The following is a 10,833-nucleotide window of genomic DNA, read 5'->3' on the forward strand; positions in this document are numbered from 1 at the left end:
TAGTGCTGGACGGTCGGGAGAAAGGGAAGAAAAATGGAATTAATGGGTGGCTGGGGGCTGATGGCTGATGGCTTGTTTCGAGAGAGAGAGAGAGAGAGAGAGATAAGCTAAGCTGACGTGTCAGCTTGTGAGATGGAGAGAGAAAGAAAAAGACAAAAAAAAAAAAAAAGAAAGAAAGAAGGCGCAGAAGAGAAAAGGAAATGGCGTGATGGTGATGATGATGATGATAATTAATGGATGTTGATGGATGACGTCAGTCATGATGTCATTTTTTTCTGTCTGCCTTTATTTCTTTTTCTGTGCTTCTTCTAGTTTTTCTTCTTTTCTCTTTTCCGTGCACTTTCGCACATACTTTTGGAAGCAATGAGATTACGCTTCAATAAAGGAAAACATTACAAAACATGTACCACTTTTAAGCATTTATACACTTTAGTATACCAACTTTCATAACTATCACATTAGTATATCAAGTTTGCTCTCTTCTTTCATTTTGGTGTACGCCGTTAACTTTTCCGTTATCTTTCGGTTATCTTTCAAAAAAAAAAAAAAAAAAATTTTGGTTGATAAAGCGTAGTGGGCCCATATTTGTGAATTCATTTGTTTACTCTTTTACAGCTATAGATCTATCCTCTGCACTCGAAGATAAACAGTTAAACTTTACTATTCATAATTTCGATCGTTGATAGACTGGAGTTAAATGTTATCTGCAAAAATACTAGCAAAGAATTGAAAAAAGAAAGAGAAAAGTTAAGAAAATTAAAAGACTTTAGAGAAAGTCTTAAAAGAGAAACTCCCGATTACTGGGATATCATTTTTAGACTTCAAAAAAGAATCTATAAAATAGAAGAAGATATCGAAAATCTCTTATATATACTCAAAGAGGAACAAAAACCTCTTGATTATATGAGCATTGGTTAGATCCGCAAATCACTGGTTCATACACCATTCTGATAGTTTTAGAAGTTCATACACCAAAGTGTAGAATCATCCATATTTCATACACTATTTGTGATAAAATCTCCTTCAATAATGGCATTGACTACGATTAACCAGTACCGATTATTTCGCCTTTTTGTCATAAACTCTAAATTGCTCCATTTTCATTTTATTTTGTCTTGATTTCCACAACTCCGTTTATTATCTATAAATAAATAAAAATAAAATAATTACTGTTTAAGGATATCTCTATTTGTGTATGGCCCAAACTCTAGGTCACTTGACCTAGTGGTAATAGGGTTAAATTAGAAGGATCTAGATTCCTATTCAATGTACGATTACTTTCCTTGTACGATTGAGATTCTATACATTGTAATCCTCTATATAAATAGGCCCCTATTATCAATGAGAATACACAGCAAATTCCTCTCAAATATCGTTTCCCTAAAACACGTTATCAGCACGAGCCCTAACCCTAGCTTTAGAAACCAAAAACCCCAGAAATTAGCCTCGCTACCCCTGTAGCGCCCGCAAGCCCTGCTTGCCTTCTACCTTCGAGTGCGCTCGCCTGCCCTCGCGACCGCGACTCACCAGCGGCCCCGCGGCATCTCCACAACATCCCCGCAACTGTCCTCGCGACATCCCCGCAACTGTCCTCGCGGCCTCGCGACATCCCCGCAGCGGCCCCGCAACTGTCCTCGCGACATCCCCGCAGCAGTCGCATCCCTGCAGCGGCCTCGCAACAGTCCTCGCGGCATCTCCGTAGCGTCCTCGTGACATCCTCGCAGCGGTAAACTTTTCAAGGTAAACTTTTCTAAAAGTTCCCGTTTTTGAAGTTTTTCAATTTCTTCTTCTTTTTCTCGGGGACTTCCAACATCCCTTCTTCTACCCCCATTTCTTCTTCATAGGGGAGACCAATAGCCGAACTGTGGGAGTTCGTGCTCACTCCAAGCTTGGAGCTTGTAGAGTCCTCCAAACTTAGAGTTTGTTGAGAAGAAAACGATCGACCACATACATCGTCGTTTCGATCTAATCCAAAACCCCTCTTGGAATCGGATTTTCTTGGAAGCGACTACGCTAAGAAAATCCCTAATTTCTTGGAAGCGACTACGCTAAGAAATTTTATAGTTTTTCGTGGCAGCCTTCTTCGCTCCGAAACTAACCCTATTTTCTTGTTGTTTTTCAGGATGAGTAACCTGAACAAGTTGAGCTTCGCTCCACTAGAGACAACAGGCGCAGGATACCACAAGTGGGTCCGTGATGTGCGCCAGCATCTTAAGGCTGATGGGATCCTGAGTACGATCCAAGAGCCAAGTCAGGACGTGCGTACTCCTCAACAAGCTGCTGCTTTTGAAGCAAATAGAGCTACGAGAGAGGCGAATGAAGCTAAAGCCATCATTCTCATGACAAGGCACATGAATGACGTACGGGCTCCAAAATGAGTACCTCAATGAGGAATACCCAAGAAGACTATGGGTAGAACTCGAGCAGCGTTTTGGCAACGTCCGTGATTCCCTGCTTCCAGACTTAGAAGTGAGATGGCATAGCCTCCGCTTCTATGATTTCAAGTCTGTACTTGACTACAATTCAGAAGCACTTCGTATCAAGTCTATGATGGAATTCTGTGGACAGAACATCACTGATACGATGTTGATCGAGAAGACTCTCTCCACCCTCCCCGTCTCTGCATTGATGATAGCCAAAAACTATCGGATTGATGTCAATGCTAGACGCATCACAAGATTTCATGAGCTAATTGGTGCCTTGAACGTAGCTGAAAAGCACGACAATATACTTGTGAAGAACTATAACTCTAGACCCGTGGGAACCAAGTCAAATCCGGAGTCTAATTATAGTCGCGCCTCCAAGGGAGGACGCAAGGAGCGAAACCCTAAGAGTAGGGATAATTCTGGACGTTCTGGTCCATATTCTCGCCCTAAAGAGGAAGGAAATCGCCAAGATAGGCGTGCACGGAACCGTGGAGGTAAACGTATGAAGAGAGAGAGAGGCCAAGCCTCCGGTTATGGTGGTAACGCCACCAAAGGCAATAACCGTCTACAAAACGCTCCCAGAGCGCCTCGATCAAGGGAACCTGACCATAATGATGCTTGTCTCAGATGTGGATCAAGTGGACATTGGGCAAAGAAGTGTACTGCATCCCAGAATGTTGCAAACGCATACAAGATGTATCGTGAAGCAAGGGAGGCAAATTACATGGAACAAGAAGATCAAGATGGAGATCTCGATCTAAGGGTGGAAGACTACAAGGATCAAGACCCAGAAACTGGCGATTTTGATTAAGTCTTTTTATTTCCAAGAGATGTAGGCAATTGCCATATTATAGTAGATGCCAATGCTATTAGTCTTTCTTCAAAGTAGGCGTACTCAATGTGAGTGTGATGTCTAGGAAGGTTTTGAGATAAGTGGTACTTAAGAGAGCCTCGCTCCACCGACATCTCTCTACTCACCTGGTCACATTTACATTGGAATTACCGAAAGGAGTTAGACGACTACCATTGTTTTGCATTAACTAGTTTATTGGATTAGATTTCCTTTGGTTAAAGAAACGATGATGTAATTCCGTTTGGCTTATTAATAAAAGTTGAGTTCTTTTCATTATGACTCCTTTTTTTAATTACGAGCTTTTCTTTTAGGAATGGATGAACTTCAATGTCTTGCGGATAGTGCAACTACACACACCATTCTACGACATAGGCAATTATTCTTGGAGATGTTGCCTACATATTCATCTGTGACTACGATGGCTGGGCCATCAGGTTTAGTTCAAGGACATGGAATGGCCCAATTCCTTTTGCCTAATGGCACCTTGATTAAAGTCACTGAAGCTCTCTACGCTCCTAAGGCAAATCGAACCTTATTGAGCTTTAAAGATATTAGAGCCAACGGATTCCATGCGAAAACGCATAGTGAGAACGGAATAGAATTCCTTTGCATTACCTCTAATGATTGCGGAAGAAAGCGCATCTTAGAGAAGCTTATGTGTCAATCTAGTGGACTTTATGTCACTACAATTCGACCTATTGAATCCAATAATGTCATAAGAGAAGATCTCTTGGATTCAGACACATATTGGCTTTGGCATGACCGACTAGGACATCCTGGTCGTGATATGATGCTCCGTATACTAAAGACTTCACACGGACATCCATTCTTCAGAGTGAGAAGAAGCAAGAATCGAAAATTGATTCCAGGACTTAGCAAGACCGCAACAATTGCAGCATCTGGAGCTACAGCCGTCTTGGGGCGCCATAGGGCCGCCCAAGTCCCATGTGGTGACGCCATTAATGGCGCCAACCATGAGCATGACGCCATGGTTGTTCCTCCTAGTGGCCATGACGCCACACACACCAATTTTCATGGCTCTAACGCCATAATGGGAGATGTAGTCACACACTTTGCTTCTAATAGCGCTACAGACGCTCAGGCCCAACCAAAATCCTCATTGGTTGCTTCTAAGGCCCCTCGCTCTTTCTGCAAAGCCTGTTCCTTCGGGAAATTAGGACCGAGACCGTCCTACGCAAAGGATCCCAAAATCCTCATTCCGTTCTTACAGAGAATCCAAGGGGATATCTGTGGACCAATTCAACCACCATGCGGACCTTTTAAATACTTTATGGTATTGGTTGATGCGTCGACACGCTGGTCACATGTCGCGCTACTGTCCACTCGAAATGCTGCTTATGCTAAACTCCTCACCCAGATTATCCGTCTACGGGCTCACTACCCTGACCATCCTATTAAGTCAATTCGACTTGATAATGCTGGGGAGTTTACATTGAAAACATTCGATGACTATTGCATGTCGCTGGGGATTGATGTCGAACATCCAGTTCCCCATGTTCATACCCAAAATGGTCTCGCAGAAGCCGCTATCAAACGACTACATATGATAGCACGGACATTGGTTATGCGCACCAATCTCCCTGTTTCTGCTTGGGGATATGCAATATTGCATGCAGCGACGCTAATTCGTCTACGACCCACTGCCACCCAATCTTACTCTGCGTTACAGCTAGTGACTGGATACGAGCCTGATATCTCGCACTTACGCATTTTTGGGTGTGCCATTTATGTGCCTATTACGCCGCCACAGCGTACTAAGATGGGTCCACAACGCCGAATGGGCATTTATGTTGGATATGAATCTCCAACGATCGTCCGCTACCTTGAACCCTTGACAGGCGATCTCTTTACCGCTAGATTTGCGGATTGTCACTTTGATGAGACAGTCTTCCCATCGTTAGGGGGAGATAAGAACACATATGTTCAACAGGAACGACAAGAATTGTCGTGGTCTGTCCCCACTATGTCTCATCTCGATCCCCGTACCGCACAGTCTGAACTTGAAGTGCGAAGAATAATCGAGCTCCAAAACGTAGCAGACACTCTACCTGATGCGTTTTCTGATGTTGCCAAAGTGACGAGATCACACATACCTGCTGCAAACGTGCCTGCAAGGATCGATGTCCCAAATACTGGACATCACGCCTCTCCTGTGACACCAGGAGATGGCGCCATTACCCAACATGGCAATGATGTGGCATCTATGGCCGCAGGTCCCGCAAGAAATCGCGGTAGACCGATTGGTTCGAAGGATACTCGCCCTAGAAAGAGAGCGAATGAGGCACAAACAAATCCTTTGATCATCGATACTCAAAATCGGTCCCATGAGAATGTTCCGGATTATGGTTATGTCCAAGAGACATCATTGGGGGACGCCTCAATGTCAGAACCTATCCCTGAGAACGTAGAGATCTCTGTTAATTACACTAGTGTACATGGGACGTGGGAAAGAAACTCCATCATCATTGATGATGTATTCGCGTATTCAGTGGCGCATGAGATTATTGAGACCGATGACATCGAACCACGCTCCGTTGATGAATGCCAACGTAGAGCTGATTGGCCAAAGTGGAAAGATGCGATCCAGGCAGAACTTGATTCTCTAGCGAAAAGAAAGGTATTCGGACCAGTTGTGCCAATACCGCCCAACACCAAACCAGTTGGTCACAAATGGGTATTCGTTAGAAAGCGTAATGAGAAAAACGAGATTGTAAGGTACAAAGCTCGCCTTGTGGCGCAAGGTTTCTCACAACGCCCTGGAATCGACTACGAGGAGACCTATTCTCCAGTAATGGACGTCATAACGTTCCGCTACCTTGTCAGTTTGGTAGTTTCCGAAAAACTGAACATGCAGCTTATGGATGTGGTTACTGCATATCTATATGGGGATCTAGATACAGAGATATACATGAAGATTCCAGACGGAATTCAGTTACCCAAATCAAGTGGCTCTAAACCACGGAGCGCGTTTGCAATTAGATTGAAACGCTCACTATATGGATTGAAACAATCCGGACGGATGTGGTATAACCGTCTAAGTGACTACTTGATTGGAAAGGGATATGTCAACAATGAACTATGCCCATGTGTGTTCATAAAGAAGACAAGTTCCGGATTTGCAATAGTAGCGGTTTATGTCGATGACATGAACATAATTGGCACCCTTAAAGAGTTAAGGGAAACCGCTGAACACTTGAAATCCGAGTTTGAGATGAAAGATCTTGGGAAAACACGGTTTTGCCTCGGTTTAGAACTTGAGCACCGTAGAGATGGTATCCTGATTCATCAATCAGCTTATACCCAAAAGATGCTTAGGCGTTTCAACACTGATAAGATTAAGCCTTCAAGCACCCCAATGGTCGTCCGTAGTCTTGATCCAAAGAAGGATCAATTTCGTCCAAAAGATGACGATGAAGAAGTGCTAGAGGCAGAAGTGCCCTACCTAAGTGCAATAGGCGCATTATTGTACTTAGCACAATGCACAAGACCGGATATCTCATTCGCGGTGAACTTGCTAGCTAGATATAGCTCTACGCCTACATGACGCCATTGGACTGGTGTTAAAGATATCTTTCGATACCTAAGTGGTACGATCGATATGGGCTTGTTCTATCCCTACAGAGAGAAGATGGATTCGGACTCATCAAGTGCCAGGGACGCCACACATGGTGGACTGCGTTCCCTCTCCCCATCCCAAAATGATATAAGTGTTTTGGAAGGTTTTGCTGATGCTGGGTACCTCTCTGACCCACACAAAGGTCGCTCCCAAACTGGTTATGTTTTCACCATGGGAAAGACCGCGATATCTTGGAGGTCTACAAAGCAGACCTTAGTCGCTACCTCTTCGAATCATGCAGAGATTATTGCTCTTCACGAAGCAGTTCGTGAATGTATATGGCTTCGATCCATAGTTACGCATATTCGAAGCAATTGTGGTTTGAAGTCCACCACAGATGAGCCAACGAGCATTTATGAGGATAATGCTGCTTGCATTGAACAAATGAAGCAAGGCTACATCAAAGGCGACAACACCAAGCATATATCGCCTAAATTCTTCTACAATCAGCAACAACAGAAGCTCCTCAAGATCAAAGTGAACCAGGTTCGATCTGAGGACAATGAGGCAGACTTGTTTACTAAGTCATTGCCCAAATCCACGTTCGATAAACATGTGGCAAGAATTGGCTTGCGGAAATTATCTGAACTCCTATGATCGTAGTCATCAGGGGGAGGCGCAGACATCAGGGGGAGATGTCTACATGTTCACCTCGAAACGTGAAGGGTGTGTTGTGCTCTTTTTCCCCTTCGACCGAGGTTATTTTTGTCCCACTGGGTTTTTGTTACTCGGCAAGGTTTTTAACGAGGCAACGTGAGAAGCACCGCGTTTGGACAACACAAGGGGGAGTGTTTAAGGATATCTCTATTTGTGTATGGCCCAAACTCTAGGTTACTTGACCTAGTGGTAATAGGGTTAAATTAGAAGGATCTAGATTCCTATTCAATGTACGATTACTTTCCTTGTACGATTGAGATTCTATACATTGTAATTCTCTATATAAAGAGACCCCTATTATCAATGAGAATACACAACAAATTCCTCTCAAATATCGTTTCCCTAAAACAATTACATATTTTTTTTTTTTGTCCTGACACTAATAATATATGTATTTGTAGTTCAGCTTAAGGATAAAAGGCATTCTGATAGTTGGTCACCTGCAAGGCTATTGCAACGACTAGTTGAGGTCGATTGGTGCTTCACTTGTTTAGCCACACGACTTGCCTCAACAAGTCCAAGGAATTCAGGTTCAATATTATCAGTACCACGTCTCCTTTTTAATACAGCTGTTCCTTCTTGTAACAGACCACGCTCAACAAGACTGTTAGGAGTTTCAACCACCATTATGGCTCCTCTAAGAGGATAAGCTTTCACCAAGTTCACCCAAATATCATATCCTTCATGAGAAACCACATTTGACTATGCATGAGAGCATTATTCAAGTGCGCTAGACATGTAACCTTCTCAGCCCAAAACCCCTATTTAACTTGGAGGGTGATATTTCCCTCCCAGGCCAATTTAGCCAACTAGCATGAACTATGAAGTAAGCATACTTACAACCCCCAAGAAAGAAGCTAAGTTTTCTCTTAATGTTTTGCCGTGGATAAATAAACAATAGTACAAAGTTGTTGCCACAAAATCAGAACAGAATTCTTTCTCTGTTACATATGATGTGAAGGAATCAATTGTTCAAATACATACACAAACATGAAGCAAAAGAGAGGAGCTAACTCACCTATTACTGCCGTAATTGACCAGGCTTGCAAATAGGATGCCAGTGGTTACATTGAGCTGGAATAGCATGTTTAGCCCTCCGCGGATTCTAGCAGGTGCAATCTCAGAAAGTGAACAGTGACACAATCTGTAAGTAACATGATCCATGATTATACGTGAAAAGTATCAAAGCAATTGAGTAGTTTATTCCAGTACAAATTTATTTCAACTCTTACCACTTTTATACCCGAGTTATGACTCATTGGACTATTGGATTTCAAAGCCTTTTTAACTCGAGTGTGTTCTACTACTTACAACCAAAATACGCCATTGCTTTATTGCCGCACATGTCACTCATTTCTAATCTCCCTGGAAGTTCTATCAGTGATTTCATCAAACTCCGCAACTGCATCACGAAAAGATGAAAAAAGGAATAGGAAAGGTTTATAGCACCGATGTCATAACCAAACATGAGGTCTCCGGTGGCAGCCATTAGGCATGAGACAACAACGATGGGCGTGAGCCATTAGTCACGGCCAGTGGAGCGAGATGAGGTCCCTCCGGCTTGCATCGAGACATATAACCCAAAACCCAATATCCAAGCAAACTAAAATGAAGGAGATTAAGGAGAAGATGAATAAGAAAGCTACGAATCTGGAAAAAAAATTCTAATGTTTGACTCGTTGTGTCTATTTTGTATAGTATAATGGAGAGCACAGTTGCAATTTTTCGACCACCACGTCTATGACTACATCACTCATATCATACTCTTTGATTCAACCATGAGAAATTCATTCTCATCGAAAGCCAAAAATGAGTCAAATGACCAATGAGAAAGTTACAACGCCACAACAACAAAAAAAAAAAAAAAAAAAAAAGGTAAAGATAGTAGGTGCCCAGAAATCCCACCAAATTGAAAATTTGATTGCAATAATTTCACAAAGTACTATAATGGTTTCTACAGGATTCAGAGCAAACATTGAAGTGAAAATTACACACTTGAATTTAATGAAAGAATGTCAATAAAAACTCTAATGAATAGAACCATAAGGTATCAATGGTTCTAGCAACCTCTTGCTTCGAATAAATGTAAATGAATGCCTAATATTTAACAACAAAATCTTTGCCACTAAAATCCTTAAACTTGAATGGAATCGCCTGCGCAAATTGCCGCTTATGACATACCAACAGAGCAAAAAGGAACAAAAGTTGCAGTCACGAGGAGAGACAAAAGTTCAGAGAATCATAAAACAACTTCTTGCTGAATAAGTTGTTCTTTTCTCTCTAGTTTTTTAGATAGAAGAGTATCAGTATAGTATGATTCAAGGCAATATCTTTTAAATGCCTCCCTTCTGCTTAAGAGTAATCTTATCGCCCAAACTGAGGGCAATTCCCTGGGTCTTGCTCCTTATCCGGATGTACCCACTAAGCTTTCCATCCACTTGCTTTTCAATGCTCACATTCACCAAGGCATCCTCTCCAAACACACTCTTTGCATACAAGTTAGCTGCCAAGAATCCACACTCACCATCCAAGGCCGATCTGGAACTCAATCATCACAGAGACAAAGATTAAAAGACAAAAAAGAAAAAGAAATAAGTAATTAATTAAAACAATGCATGGATTTCATCAGGTATGCTCGAAGGATGTAAAGTCTGGTAAGTTTTTGCAATGTGCAGTTCAGAACACACTGCATCGGTCCTCATCATTTATCTCTATCCAAATCGTGCCCAAAATCATCTATTAGACTGACGATTGAATACAAAAGGCCCAACTCCACCATAATTTAGCCCCAGCATAAAGCAATGGACATTGAATGCATTTCTACCATTGAGCAGATTCCAACAGTCTATGTCCTCTCTCTTACTTGGAACTTAACTCCATATACATCGAAAATCCGGTTATATGCCTAACATATGCGGACAAGTTTTGAGTCATAAATCGTATAGAACTACATATTCTTAATAGTTTTCACATAGTTAGAAGCTTGCAGTGGCACCAAACCCGGCTTGAGATTGGTTCATCTTAAGCAGTGCACAGATTCTTTTCACTCAACTGTGAAATTTAGTAAGGTAATTATAACCGGAAAAATAAGATGACTTACGGTGCAGTGAGGCACTTCATGTTAGTTGATTTCATGATATGGTCGAGAAATTCCTTCTCGTCTTGAATTACTGTGTTGACAGCAACCTGAAATCAATAACTTCCTCATCAATATTTAAGATAATTGACAGTCATGTCCATGCAGCAGTAGAACACGGTTG

The 10,833-nt window shown here is 42.1% G+C and overlaps 1 protein-coding gene across 1 annotated transcript in view; it reads right to left on the minus strand.

The window, feature by feature from the left end:
- Positions 1-9,472: 9,472 nt before the first annotated feature.
- The window catches only part of LOC133708517 (coatomer subunit beta-1), a 6,592-nt gene continuing 5,231 nt past the window's right edge, over positions 9,473-10,833 (minus strand). The window contains exons 4-5 of the mRNA XM_062133980.1: positions 10,674-10,759; positions 9,473-10,111 (exon numbers count right to left, since the gene is read on the minus strand). Coding sequence (XP_061989964.1) covers positions 9,907-10,111; positions 10,674-10,759 — 291 coding nt within the window. The 3' untranslated portion in view covers positions 9,473-9,906. The remainder of the gene's footprint in view (positions 10,112-10,673; positions 10,760-10,833) is intronic.

The sequence above is a fragment of the Rosa rugosa genome, chromosome 5 (genome assembly GCF_958449725.1).
Source record: "Rosa rugosa chromosome 5, drRosRugo1.1, whole genome shotgun sequence".
Lineage (NCBI taxonomy): Eukaryota > Viridiplantae > Streptophyta > Magnoliopsida > Rosales > Rosaceae > Rosa > Rosa rugosa.